Source organism: Lycium ferocissimum, unplaced genomic scaffold (assembly GCF_029784015.1).
Source record: "Lycium ferocissimum isolate CSIRO_LF1 unplaced genomic scaffold, AGI_CSIRO_Lferr_CH_V1 ctg15448, whole genome shotgun sequence".
Lineage (NCBI taxonomy): Eukaryota > Viridiplantae > Streptophyta > Magnoliopsida > Solanales > Solanaceae > Lycium > Lycium ferocissimum.
Genome location: NW_026716045.1, coordinates 1 through 15,978, shown reverse-complemented (window position 1 = coordinate 15,978; position 15,978 = coordinate 1). Strand labels below are relative to the sequence as shown.

General features: G+C 38.7%; 1 protein-coding gene across 1 annotated transcript; it reads right to left on the bottom strand.

The window, feature by feature from the left end:
- Positions 1 to 472: 472 nt before the first annotated feature.
- Positions 473 to 4,673, bottom strand: LOC132042454 (uncharacterized). The gene is made up of 8 exons (XM_059432992.1): positions 4,536 to 4,673; positions 4,047 to 4,362; positions 3,412 to 3,964; positions 2,635 to 3,284; positions 2,362 to 2,530; positions 1,401 to 2,220; positions 1,111 to 1,239; positions 473 to 1,057 (listed from the first exon to the last, which is right to left on the bottom strand). Exons 1-8 carry the CDS (start codon positions 4,671 to 4,673, stop codon positions 473 to 475), a joined length of 3,360 nt encoding a protein of 1,119 aa, XP_059288975.1.
- Positions 4,674 to 15,978: the final 11,305 nt, after the last annotated feature.

Here is a 15,978-nt window from a genome sequence, read left to right as displayed (position 1 = left end):
TGGGCATGACGGGGTCCTGTCCCGTCCAGATGTCTAGTATTCTAGTAGAGGCTCGTAGATACGCAGTGTGGATAGTATGGTCCCATGGCTTGTGTATATGCATGTATATATTATTTTGATAGCCGAAGGGCTTATGTTTATGAAAGCAAATGTATTTCAGAAGATGCCAGTTATATGATAATGAGCATATAGTATGAATGATAGTAGACAAGCAGTACAGTGAGCGGTGTTCGGTGGTTAGCCCCGGATACCCGTCGCGGCCCGTAGTCCGGGTCATGACAAGTACTAGTTCGATGCATATTGGAAATGGCTCTTTTGTATGCCTGATCATCAGTCTGGAGCTCTATCTTGTATTGTTCTTATTCTCAAATTTGGAATTCCAGCCTTTTCTATGTTCAATATCCTCCTAGCTTGACTTGGTAACTCATGGAAACTATTGAAGTTAATTGTACTTGCAAAATAAAAAACCATGTTAATTAAAAAAATCAGCAAGTCCATTCCCTTCTCTGTGTATGTGCACCACAGTCACCATCGGATCTCTTCTCATTCTTTGAATGTCCTCCACCACCATTAAAATACCCCATAGGATTTTCCATTCTGCAGCAAGGATCATCTTCATTGCCATTGAGTCAGTCTCTATAATCAGTGGGAATAGTTGCTTATCTAAGCAATATCTCAACCCCATTCTAATAGCCTCAGCTTCTGCTACCAAATTTGACCCATCCTGTAACTTCTTAGCAGCAGCATACACCAAATCTCCCTCCTCATTCCTGATGCAACAAGCAGCAGAACTTGGCCCTGGATTACCTTTAGCAGCTCCATCAGTATTACACTTAAACCATCCAGCTGCAGGTCTCATCCACCTTATCACTTTATAAACAACTGTAGGTTTATACTCTTCAAAAAACTGCACAATGTGATGCCACCTTTTTGGAACATTCAGCCCAGGGAACAACACCTTGCATAACAAGTGTATGTTCAGATTGATATCACATACCACCCTATTAAAAGTCATGGTGCCGTCATGTAATTGATTATTTCTACATTTCCATATTTGCTAAATAATAAAAGCAGGAACAGCTTTAAAAACAAGTTTCAGCTTATAATGACCTCCCACCAGATTCTGATAGCATGTTTAACTTGAACACAATTCATAGCCAATCCAGCTGCTGCATTAAAGACACTCCAAACTTTGGCAGCAAAATCTCCATAGAGAAATAAATGATTAATGGATTCAAGCTTAGCAGAATTACAAAGAACAACATTTAGAAACTATAGCAATACCAATGCTTTCCACCACCTCATCTAACTGGCACTTTAAACTTCCAAAGTCTCTATAAGAAGAAGGAAATCTTGAATGGCACACCCTTGATCCACATGTTATGGAAAGGCACTGTTACATTGTTTCTTTGTCTCAGCAACTTCCATGCACTGGCTACAGTAAACTTTCCTGAGCTAGTCATCATCCACCATGGTGTATCCCATTCATTAGATGCATGCTTAATGTCAATTTCCTGCATTATATGCTGCACAATATCTTCAGGGAATAACTGCAGGAGTTTTTGGACATTCCAGGTGCCATTTGACATTAATTCAGCCACATCTTCAACCTGATCATTGACTGGCCAGCTATGAGGAACCACAAAGTTAAGAGCACCTAGTTTAGTCCAGTTATCAAACCACACATTAGAATTCCCAATCTTAGGTTCCCACCGTATTTCTTGCTCAGTACTGTCTCTTGCCTCCACCATCATCTTCCAAACTTGAGACCCTCCTTTCCATTGTACTAACTGAGGGATCTGCTTCTTGCAATACTTATTCCACATGTAGTTAGCCCAGAGAGAGCTAGAAGTTCTAAACTTCCACCAAAGTTTAGCGCATAAAGCTTTTGACATGTCAAAGATGGACCTGAACCCCAACCCTCCTTCCTGTTTAGGTAAGCACATATTAAGCCATGATGACCAGTGTCTGCTTCTCCCTTCTTCCTTGTTATTCCAAAAGAACTTTGCAAAGATCTTATGCAGCTCTTTTATAACAAATTTTGGTGGCCTGATAGCAGATAGTATATGGATTGGAATGCTTTGGAGAACACTAGTGATTAATACTGCTTTTCCACCATAAGACAGCATTTTCCCTTTCCAAGTTTGCAACTTGTCCTTGACTTTCTTCAACAGATAAGTATAATCAACTTTTCTCTTCCTTGCATGAGTAATTGGACAACTAAGATATGTAAAAGGGAATTGACCTCTCATAAATCCTGTTACTGCTTCCACCTGTTGAATCAACTGATTTCATACCTTGTTGAACATATAGAAAGAACTTTTCCTCTTATTTATCAATTGTCCAGATATTGTTTCATACTCTTGAAGAGTATCCATGATCAGCTGCAAGGAATTACTCTCTGCAGATGAGAATATGATGGTATCATCTGCATAAGCAAGGTGGTTCAATGCAGAACTCCACTTTGGCATCCCATAGCCTGTAAAAGCTGACTGATCAAATAAAGAGTTCAATGCTCTTGAAAGTACTTCTGCAGAAATGATGAATAGAGCAGGAGAGAGGGGGTCTCCCAGCTTGACTCCTTTTGTTGAATGAAAGAAACCATAAGTATGGCCATTCAATAGCACAGAATACCAGTTATTTGCAATAGTCTCCATATTAAATCAATGAATACCTCAGAAAATCCCATTTTCTTCATTACCTTACAGAGATATAGCCATGAAACTATGTCATATGCTTTTGTCATATCCAACTTAATAACAACATTGGCATGCTTCCCTCTCTTTGTTATGTCTGTAATAATTTCTTGTGTCAACAATACATTCTCAATAATATTCCTGCCCTTGACAAATCCTGATTGGTTAGAAGATATCACAGCTGGTAACAGTCTATCAAGCCTGTCATGCACCACTCTAGAGATGACCTTATTAATGAAGTTGCTGAGGCTTATAGGCCTCATATCAGAAAATGTTTCCACCACATTCTTCTTTGGCAACAGTACTAAGTTGGTGTGAGTAATTGACTTAGGAAGGGTCTGACCCTCAAAGAAGGCTTTAACTACATTAACCACATCAACTTTGATCACTTCCCAACAGTTTTGATAAAATATCCCAGAAAAACCATCTGGTCCACAAGCGCTGTCACCTGATAATTCAAAAATAGCTTTCTTCACTTCTTCCATAGTAGGTTGGTCTGCAAGCAATACATTATCCTCCTCCTTAATCATTTCAGGAACATGATTAAGAATAGGAGAGTCTTCAATCTGATCTTCTTGAGAAAATTGCCTATGATAGAATGAAACAGCCTCATCAAAGAACTTTGTCAGCTTCCTCTAATCATATACCATCAGCATTTTGAATTCTCTTGACTTGGATTCTGTTCCTCCTACCTTTGACCAAACTATGAAAAAACCTTGTATTTTTATCACCTTCTGAGAAACAGTCCATTCCAGCTTTTTGTCTCCAAAATTCTTCTTCATAATGCAAGTATAGTTTAAGTTCAGCTTGAGCCCTTTGCATCACCATTCTATTCTCTTCTGAAGGATCCTCCTCAAACAGTTGTTCTTTAATTTTGACTATATCCTCTCTGATAACCAGTTGCTTGAAGATATCTCCAAAAGTCTCCTTGCTCCACTTACTTAAAGCAATTTTCACCTTCTTCAGCTTGAGTTTAAATGACAGGAACACATCTTCAGATAATTCTTCTTCCCACTGCTGTCTAACAAGGTCTAGAAAGGATTCATGTTCCACCCAGAATTTAAGAAATCTGAATGGCTTAAAATAGTTCTGCACCTGATCCCCACAAGTTAAAAGTAATGGAGCATGATCAGATCCTGTTCTAGACAAATGTTCCACCTCTAAATTGCCAAACCAGTCTTGAAATAGCTCATTATGCAACATTCTATCCAGCCTCTTAAAAATACAATCATTAGCAGCCCTACCATTCCACCATGTGAAAGGACTCCCTTTAAAAGGAATCTCATGCAGTTCACAAGAATTCATGCATAATGCAAAATCTTCATACTCTTGTGGGGAAACTAACAAAACCTCCTATTTTTTCCTCTTCATTTAAAATGACATTAAAATCACCACCAATCAGCCAAGATAATGCCATGTTACTAGCCACACCATATATATCACCCCACAACTGCAATCTATCCCCTTCATTACATTTAATATAAACCATTGAAACCACCATTGCTTTATTCAGATCTTGGAAGAATAATTTAACAGTAATAGATTGTTTAGTATCCAGAAGTACTTCTACATCCACTTTTTCTTGAACAAAGAACCAGATTTTACCATTACAATTGAAATTGGCATAAGGCATACCAAGTTTCCTTCTGTACTTCTGAATCTGTCTCTGATGTTGAAAAGGTTCCATCAGAGCCACCAAGAAAAATTTATGAAGTCTATTTAACATTTGAACTCTATGGAAAGCTTGTTGAGAATTCACTGATCTGATATTCCAAAAAAGAGATTTAACAATCATTTAGAAGACTTCTTTAAGTTACCCCTTTTTGGCATGATCCTTACTGCTTGTTGAACTTCTGAGACACCTTGTTTCTTCCCCTTTTTTGCCCCTTTACCTTGTGTTTTTGGAGAAATTCCTGTTTCTTTACAGACCTTTTGAAGAATCATTTCTTTAGGGGCACTATCAGCATCTTCTTTCATTAGATTGTCCAGGGCCTTATTTTCCTTCTCATCTTAGGATTATGAGAAATAGCATCATCCAACGTTTTGTTAGGAGATAACTTTTTACCTACATTCAGTGGCTGAACTTCCTTAATTTCAAGGACAATAGCCAGGGCCAAATTTCTTTCCTGGGAATAAGAACTTTTCTCAGGAGGGTAAGATCTAACAATCTGCAAGTTGTTTGGACAGGCATTATCCAAATCAACCACAAATTCCTCCTACTCATTTTCCTGAGACATTTCAGCTGCATCCAGCTGGTGACTGTCTGCACTTATGCCAATATCTTCCCTTGACTTACAATCTATGTTAAAAATTGCTTCTTCCATATGACTATTAGTTTCAGTCTTCTCTTCATCCATGCTATCATCCACCCTCCCAGGGACTTCTGACTTCCCTTTAGATGATGACATATTTGTAGGAGAGGCTTGTGTGTTGTCAATTTCTTTACTACCATGAATGTCTACTGAGCTTATGTCAACATCCTCCACCTCATACATCTCTCTAAGTTGCTCCTACTTCTTAATCTGCTTTGGAACACTCTGATTTGAAGCAACTTGATCCTCCACCATGTCTGATGGCTTGTCAAGGTTAGGCACTACAAAACTTGCAGTTTCCTCTATACTTACTGCATGATCAGGAGCTGAGTCTGATTCAACTAGCCCCACTTCATGCTCCTTCTTGTCAGCTGTAATTTCAACCACTGGAGCATCTTGTAGAGCAATCAACTGTTGACCATGAGAAGTGCTGATCACAGCATCTTTTTTATTTTGCTCATCAGAACTAATCAAATCCTGATCATAAGGGACAACAGCATTGTTAAGTTCATAATCTTCACCATTGTTTCCATCATTATCATTTGTTAGACTTTGATCTTGTAACACATCAAACTTGTTTTGAACTATCACCATTGAATCCTTATTCTCTTTTGTATTCACCTCTAACACCTTTGAAGCTGCATTATCCTAGTTTGGACCATTGAGATCTGTAGTGTCTTTAACAATATTCCAATTTCCAAGATTGCCAAGAATCCTTCCACTAGATAACATCCTAGCATTAAACCTCTTTCGATTATGATGAGACTGTTTCTTCTGAGGCTGAGGAGCCTAAACATCCTCCTTGACCATCACTTCCTTGCCTTTACCTGCAGCATCAAGTGCTCCTTCCTCATCATCATCTTTAAAGGCTACTAACTCAGGATGGAGTTTCCAGCATTCACTCTCATTGTGGCCTTGTAACCTACATTCTTTACAATACTTTGGGAGGTAATCGTATTGAATCTTCACTTTATCAACTCTAACCTCTTTAGTTTCCTCATCCTCTATCTCCATATCTACATAACTAGAGAGATTTGCTAATAAGTCCATGATAACTTTAACTCTCACACAACTTGGCCTTGTGTGATTTATAGTGGCCAGATCCACTTATAAAGGTATCCCAATAGCAGAAGCTAGAGAAAACAAAGCTTCGTTCACAAAGAACGTAGGTAACAGATAAGGAAAAGATATCTAAGATATAAACTTTGATAGCACTTCATCAACTTTAAACTTAGAGTAATAAATCAAAGGCCTCATTTGATAAGAATAACCATCTCTTGATTGCAAGTAGTATACACCCTTCGAACATAGATTAACAAAATCCTCCTTTGTTGATAATCTAATAAGGACATGTCTATCACGAAACAATCCAATCTGGCACTTTCCTTTCATCCCACATTGCTCTGGGATAAGTGTCTTGAGTTCTTCCAATGATGGCCATCCATACGAGAATTTACCAACGACTACATGCTTCAAATCCTCTAGAGATTCCATATGATCTACCTCCTTTTATGCCCAATGAAGCACAGGAACACCGTTACGATAATCTACTTTCTTTACATTAATACTTGATGTAGGGTTTTGCATGGAGTTAGGGTTTATAGGTTGAAAGATTTTTCTAAAGTCTAGTTTATGAATTGTCGGGTCATTGCGGGCATTGTCAATGGTTGGAGTAGGTGTAGTAGAAGTCTGGCCAGCCAACAGAGGTGGCTGGCCAGCGGTCACGGTGGCCATTTAGCCGGCGGCGTAGGTTTATGATTTAGGGTTTTGCATGGGAGGCTAGGGTTTCTAGAGAGCTTTCTCCTTCCCAATAAATTTCTCGTTAAAGTAATTGTTATCTGCTTGTGAATATTAAACTGTCAAATATACATGGAAATTCTCTAAAAACTCAAAAGTTTGTTAAAGGAAGACTTTGCTGAACCTACAACTTGATCATCTGATTACTTTAGAATAGCTTGTGTTTCAATTGACCTTTTCATCTGCACCTTATTCTCCTATCTTGTCTAATAAGGTATTTGAACCATGCTTGCATCACACTTCATGATAATTCTATCTTTTTTATGCTTAGTGTGTTACTATATTGACTCTTGTCCATTAGTATATCACCTATATAAGAACCAGTCGACTCTAACTTGTCACGACCCAGCCCCGTAGGCCGTGACTAGTGCCCGAGATGGGCACTCGTACCCACCTATCAATTATACTCAGATCATGACGAACATAGTAGGAACTTATACGCACAAAAGGCATGACATCGCGCACACATATTTACATATATCATATATACAACCTGAGGATTTACAAAACATATACACAACTGTACAAAGGCTACCCACAACCCACGTTTATGTCTACAGGCCTCTAACAGTAATAACAGTACCATATGACGAGATAGGGCCCCGCCGTACCCTGAATAAATATATACATATGTAGCAAAGGAGCCTGTACCAAAATCTGGGCTCCGTACAAGGGAGCTCTCCACAATAGCTGAGTAGGGGTCCTAAGTGGCGCTCACCCAAACGAGTATCCGAGACTACAAGCGCGCGCATGAAACACAGCCCCGAAGAAAGGGGGGTCGACGGAATATGTACGAGTATGTAAAGCAAGAACACAAGAATCGAGTCATACGGAAATAAAGAGGACAGAAAAGTAGTACAGTAACCGAATTTCATGACGCTTACCTCGAACGTAAATCATGCTTTTCAAAATCATTAATGGACTGAGTAACATAAATAGAGAAATCACCATGAACATATGCATACATAACATGCCCCGGCCCTCTAATGAGCGACGCGGTAAGTAAAATCATCATATCTGTATACATGTAACATGCCCCGGCCCTCTAGTGAGGGACGCGGTGAATGGAATCATCGTATGCCATCCTGGCTACCTCCCCGTCATCACACATCATATATATATATATATATATATATATATATATATATATATATATATATATATATATATATATAACGTGCCCCCCCCTCTAGTGAGGGACGCGGTGAACAATGCGGTGAATTGCACGAATACATGCCCAGCCCGGACGCAATGAAAGAAATAGCAACGCTCGCACGAGCAGAGTAGTGAGAAACCACATGCACATAAATCATTTCAAAGACTCGATGAAATAAGTTAAACGAATTATCATTTGAAAGTCGAACAAGAACTATATCAAGTACCTTTCGGACATCTCTCGGAACCTATCAAACCGGACTTAGAAATCATAATTACATATCGAAGTCATATGCGTGTCAATCCTCATTTAAAATGTATAAAAATCATAATCCTAAACTGATCAAATAAGTAGAGAATCCATACTCGGAAGTCAAGGTGACAATAGTACTAAATCTTTCTTAAAAGTCATTAAGGATAATCATAGAAAAGCCGCGGGCCCCACGGACGGGTGTCAACTCCATCCGAGCCCGCCTATGAGCGTTGGGGGAATGTTATGTCACATGAAGTCACCTATAAGGTTTCGGGGCGATCCGAGCTCGTCCACGAAAGTTACGAGCGTTTGTAGTTTCGGATTCCTTTAAAGGCAAAATTCTTTACAAAACTTTAAAATTTAATCAAATGAAAACATAAGGACCTTAGTTAGGTTCCATTAAGAGAGTGGATCTTTAGAAGCAATTAAGATACGTGTATAAGCTCGGATCTCAAGAGGGGAGCTACCCCGAGGCTCGTAGGATATTTTCCCTACATCTAAGGCATGCCAAGAAAGAAAGGGTGAGCTTTACATACCTCGGTCGCTCCCTAAGCGAATCCAACTCAAGTCTCGGCTCTCCAAGGTCTACACAATGTCAATAGATATCGAACATTAGTTGAAGACATTTAGGAATTCTATTCCAAACAAACATCAAATTCTACCGAAATTTCGGCAGCATTTCCCCTGTAAATACACCAACCCCGAGATTTCAACTCGGCCCAATTCATCAACAACAACACCAACAACCAAACTAGCAACATTAATATTCAATTCCAACGCATTCTAACATTAAATACACTCCTTAATATAATTCAACAATATTCATTATTTCCATTCAACTACTTATTTTCAAACTAACATCAACGTTTATACGTTCGATTACTAATCCAAAACCATACAACCAATATTCAAGAACGCTTTAAACAATTCACACAATTTTCCAAACAACCTAAACAATCCTCCAACTCACCCGAATTTTCCCCCAAACCCGAAAACAACTCCACACACCTTCTTCTTTTCCAAATTCATAAGTTACACCAATAATCCACATATTAGCAATACAACTTCCATAACTACAAAAATTACATAAAATTCACATTAACTTCTAAATCAACCCATAACCAACACAACATCACTTTGAGTCATTAAACTTGCATTTTTCATCGTAGAATCCATAACGACGACAACGAAAATACTAACGACATTTTGTTCATTCTTAACACACAATGAGGGGCCTATTCGGCCAACACCTTCTTCACACATAAAGATGATTTTCATTCTTTTCTTCACTCTACAACCATCAAAACATGCTAATTAGAATTAATACATTACTTTCAACATAACATACATATGCACGGCCAACACCACCTACACGACCCAACTTCAACTCGATTTCTATCATGAATTTCTTCCATTTTAGCATACAACAACACATATAAACCATCTATAACACAAGAAAACAATATTAAACTCACCTTTCTTCTTCAACTCCACAACTTTTCTAAAGTTGGCCAATAATGAAAACGAGCAATCCAACGCTTTCAACAACTCTTCCACGTTAATAAGCACCCTTGAATTAGCAAGTTTGCTTGAAGAATTTATTTTTTTGATGGCTAAATCTTTGGCTTGAATTTCCAAGAGGTGGCCGAACCTCTCTTGTTCTTGCTCTTCTCCAAAGTTTCTTGAGTTTTCTTGAAAATTCTAAGTGTTGGAAGTTAACAAAAAGATGACTAAGTCATCTTTTTAATACCTTGTATAAGACTACATGTGGCCTTGGCCCACATGCCACATGGCCGGCCACATGTCCCTATTTTTCTCTTTTTTTTTTCTTTTCAAATAATAATACACTTTCCAAAAATAGCATACTTTCTAAAAATGGAATTTAACCCCAAATGCTTCCTTAACATTTCCATACCAATAAAATCATACACAACTTAAGCCTTTAGAGCATACAAAGTCTCTACTTCATATCTCGGAATGGTTTGCCCTTAACTACTCAAGGTTGACTCGGATTATCCCGACGTATGAAATACGGGATATAACATAACTTGACTAAATGTTACACCCCTCGTCTTCGTAGTGGTAGAACTTATGATTTCCTAGTCGGGTATACCTTGGGAATTGAGACCCGAGCCTAATTTTTGGAGATAGGAAGTGTCCTACCCCGTGTGCAATGGTACCAGCAGGTATTCCTGGTGATTTACAGGATTTGAAGTCGAACGAATCGAATCGACGCGACCTGAACCGAATTAAAAAAGTCTGCAGACACCAGTCAAGATCGACGGGGCGTCGAACCTGTCGATGGACCGTTGTTGTGCGGCGTCGACAGGGTTCCGCAGCCCTGCATTCTGCAGGCGTAGGTCAACGAGCACGTCAACGGACTGTCGACACGTCGACGGGTCGTTGACCCGCTCGTCGAACCGGATCACTGAAGTCGAGTATAAATACATGGTCCACGACTTTATGTCTTATTTCTCTTTTTCCTAGATCAGAATACCCTAATATTTTGCTCTCCCAACATTTATGGCATAGTAGTAAAGATTTGACAAGACCCGGACCCCGTAAACCCGAGCAGGAAGGTGAAGAAGAAGTTGGTTCTAGGGTTTCTCCAAGAATGGAAAGCTTAGGAAGTTGAAGTTAAAGTGATTCTTGACCCCTCAAGGTATGTAAATAATTTCTACCCTTGTATTTAAGTTAGTTACTAAGAGTTTTGGTGGTTCCTATGAAGAGAAGATAGCTATGAAAGTGATAAGTCAATGAAAGGTTAAATATTGCTTTTGGGGTTATGTCAAGAGATGATTGAGGGATGTATTTGGGTATATTTTTGTCACACCCCGATCTTACTAGGGTGTGATGGGCACCCGACCCCATATTCGGAGCCGAGCGAACCCGCTGACTCTTATTGCACGTATGAACTACACCGTCCCTTTTTTTTTTTTGCTTTAACATAAATAGCACAATTATGAACATAGGCTAATAAGCTTTGCGATCATACTATACAGCGACGGGGATAATCAGGAGTACAAATAGTTACTGTACATATCTGTCTACGAGCCTCTAACATTGTACACATATACATAAGAAGGGCCGAGTGCTGTCGTGCCCGAATATACATATACACAAAATAGTACCAAAGAAGTGGGGCTCCGGAACAACTGGAGCGCTGCTAAGTGCTGCTGGTGAGGCTTCTAGGAACCCAAACCGTCCCAATCTCCGCCGACTCGCGCGGCATGAAAACGCAGCCGGGCCACAGAAGGACGCGAGAGAATAATGTACCGAGTATGTAAGGCATAAGTGATAACGTAGTAACTGAATATAGGGTACGAATAATAACAGAATAGATATACGGAGCTCATCCTGGTGCAGAAATAACCTGTACATATGTATGTCCTGTAGGCAGATACCCTGCAAGCTTAGCCCATTTCTCAGAACACGGTGTCCCGTATCCCCGTATACGTAAAACAAACATTTCGAAAACGGTATCTCTTACTTACACACGTACGCCGAATACATCGCTCTCCCACCCCCTCCCCAACGGTGTCCCAAGTATATCGGATTATATATATATATATCATACATCACATAAACGTACGCGCGTACGCTTCCCATCCCATATCCCGCGTCCGGATGGAATCCACCGAATCGGTGGAAACAATTGCCCTTCCCCTTTTCCCCATGTACATTTACATATACATACACATATACATATACATATCCGTGCACATATACGTGTATCACAAGGCGAGGTTACCAATGAAAAGTGTCATTATGAGAAAAACGTCAAATAGGGTCATAAGGTATAGTTCATCTACTTAGAACCTTTATAGCAGTCATTCCCTATAATAGAGTTGAGATATCAAGAAATCGTTTAGCATTTCCATACATTCATTTTTATAGCAGAACATATCGTCAACATATCTATCGTAGGCATTTTCTCATTTTCGACTCCATCGTTATCATTATAAGATCATATTCTTCACCTTAGTCAAGGAACCATCTTTGTCGTACTTATCAAGGACGTATGTTCTTTCTTAGCATTATCGTTATCACGGTCATCGTAGACATTCTTACATTAGGATAGTGCTGTACCTATCGTTGATAATCAGGACGAGGATCAAAAGTTTCCTTAGGATTCTACTCCAAAACAAGTCAACGAAGCGATAGGAAAACTGGGGACAAGGGGCCCACCTCGGGCCGAATGAGATAGCGTACATAATTTACATATGTTACGGGTCATGACGTTACTTACAGAGGATCTTAAAGTATTCGGTCCTCTTTATGAAAGTTCTAGAGACTTGGGAAGGTTTTTCAACATTTTGCACATGTTCTAGTTCAATTCCACCGAATGAAAAAGGAAACTGTCAGGTGCGGATTCGGAGAATAGGGTTGTCCCCGAGGCTCGTATCCGACTTAGTACGTCTAAGACATGCCATAGAAAGAAGGGTGAAGCCTTACATACCTCTTTTCGCTCCTTATGCCACTCCAAATTCAAGTCGCAAATCCGCCAGAATCTACAAATTGGTCATGTTTACCAAACATGATTAGTGCCTTTAGAATTGAATTCTTAAAATAATACTTGGCTACCGACATTTCGGCAAAGACCTCCCCAAATACTCCATTCCACCAAGTTCGGCGCGGCCAATTTCAATCAACAACAATCCGGGAATTCAACCCGGCCAAACTAACAACACAATATCAACAACCATACTAGCAATTTCCATATTCAACCCAAGTTACATTATAACAACTCAATCAATATACTACTTACTTCAAAACCTTCCAACTCCAATAGGAACATTATGATTCATATGTCAACAACACCATACTAACAACATTATCTTTCATACATACAAGAACATAATATTCAATTCAAATACTTCAATCACAAGTCTCCAACTTCTACAACTTTACAAGATTATTATGCATTCATTAGCAACATAGTATCCACAACACAACAACGACCAAAACACTAAATAAAATTGGCTCATCTTTCTCCACGCCACACCACAACTACACGGCCACACCACCATGCACACACGGCTAACATCATGCCTACCAAGCTACAACTTCTTCAAAAATCATTCAACTTCCATCATCAACATAGCATTCACAACAATAACAACCAAATACTAGATACAATAATTAAAACATGATTTCTATACACACATATACATGCACGGCTACCACCTATAATCTTGTTCTTCATGAATCTCACTCACTTTTGCATACTACAACATGCATAAACATCCATAACATATAAAAGAAAGTGAATTCTACCCTTTCTCTTTTCTTCCTTCTTGGCTAGAACTTGCAACCCACAAAATATGTGGTTTCTTGCTTCAATGACTACTCCACCTTGCTAAAGACCCTTTAATAGGTAGGAAATGATTTTGGAAATTTTTTGCAAATTTTCTTGGAACCTTGCACTTGGCGAATAGGCCTTAGATTTTGCTCCTTCTATCTTCTCTTTTGTTCTTGAATTTTCTAGTGAATTATGGAATAAAGATGACTTAGTCATCTTTTAAAATTATCACTTACACCCCACATGGGCTTGGGCCATGCCCATGGCCGGTTGGGCCCCCTTTCTTTCTCTTAAAAATTTCAAGCCCAATTGTATTTTTCATGACAAGTAGTAATTCATTAAACTGTTTTCCAAATTCCAAATTTACCCTTCGTCTTCCTCCATAATTCCACGAAACGTATTGCAAATTTTCCTTTATGCCCTTGACCTTTCTTAATAATTCCGCTTCTAAATGCTTCATAAGCCACTCATATGCTTAACAAAATAAAAATAGGGCCTTGCTTGTCGTCCTCCCGCAATTGTCTTGAATTATCCGATTGCACAAAATGCAGGATATAACAATTTTGTTATGAGAATGTTGTCATTAATGTTATCCTTGATATTTTAGTTGAGATTGGATGGAATTAGGAGCTGAGGGTTTTCTACGTTTTCAAGGGATATGTTGTCCATAGTTGTTAAACTCTTTCGTAATTATGATGATTAGTGAGTAAGGTGAATAGCCTAATTAAGGCCTATGTTATCTTAATAGTAGACCTACGAGTTCAAGGAATAAGAGTCGGACGATTGAATATATCTCCAGGTATGTTAAGGTTATTCCTTCTTTTTTTAGCATGATCCTATGATATGAACCGATAAAAGAGTAAGAGAGTTTCCATATTATTATATTCTTATAAGTTATAAGAGAAATACAGTTGATGTTCCCGTACCCCGGCCATGGTATTTTCCCCATATACAGATCTTATGATTTCTTGTTGTTACACCTCGAAAAATTTCCCGTTAACGTACAGTGAATAGACTAACGAAGGGCACAACGTATTCGATGTTTTGAAAGTAATAAATAACATTTGATGATTCTAAATGAGATTTCAAAGACACTCGAGGTAGGAGACGAAAGTTGTTAAGGAAAACAAGGTATATGTTGTGTGTCGGGTAAGATTTACGAGTATCGAATTAATGATTGCTTAATGATATTTTGGAGAAGAGTTATAATGTCCCTTAGATTGGTATTGAGGTGTTAAACAAGTGTTAAGAAGGTTCCATAAGGATTGGATCAAACAAGTCGACGAGAACGAATTCGGAGAGTTGGGCAACATACGGTCTAACATAATGCCGTATAAACATGCGGCCATATGTCCGGCCGTATGTTCTACCCGAATGAGGACCTTCCGCGGACCAAACATACGCTTACATACGCCAATATAAAAGATACGGACCGTATGTTGGTCCGTATGTCCGAGAGTCGTCAAAATTTTTAAGTTGATATAAGGACCCCAACCTCATTTATTTCATTCCATTTTTCACCTCACACCTCAAGAATACTCTAGAATCCTCTCCACTCTTCATCCATAATAACTCAAGAGGGATTTGTGATCAACTTCATCAAACCAACAAAATCAAGTGTATGAAACACATTAAAGTTCATCCAAGCCAAGGAATTCCAATAGAAGTGGACTAGGGTTTTGGTGAAAAAGAAGTATTTCCGCTCAAGGCTTATTCCTACACTATCTAAGGTAAGTTCTATGATATTTTCATGTTGTTTAAGGTAATGAGAGGTTGAAAGACTTAGATGATGGAAGGAGATAGAAAATGGGTCACAAAGATAGGAATAATGAGATTTTGAGTAGTAGTTTGGAGTGAATCATGAATATTGATATGTTGTGATTGTAAGTACGTTTTCAATGACATTTAGAACATGGGATAAGTATTATATGTGAGAAAACGCAATAGTGAGCTATGACCACGATTATGGAGAAATTGGAGTGAAATTGAGAAATGTGGAATGTAGATGAATGATGATTGTTGCTTATAATATTGTGAATGTTGTTATGGATGTTTGGAAGTTGATATGGAATATGGGAAAAGTTTTATAAACAAAGGAAATGCTGCCCAATTTTCTCTACCCTTGGTAAGCATGTTCTTATAATCATTTAGCTAATGTTATACGAACTCCCTTGAAGGTAAAGACGTGAGCATTGAAGGAGAACGATCAAGCGGTAGAATAGCTAAAGGAAAAGGTATGTAAGGCTAGTCCCCTCTTTCTAAGGCATGACTCTTATGGCATGAATTCTCCTATGTTTCCATGACTTTCCTACACATCGGAAATTATGAGTCCACGGTTATAAAAAGCTTTTCATAAGATAAATAAAAGAGATATGATGTGAGTATGATGATGATGACCTTAAGTGAGCCTAAAAGTTCTAAAGTTCATGATATGCTAATTCCATAAAGTAATTGCTATGGACA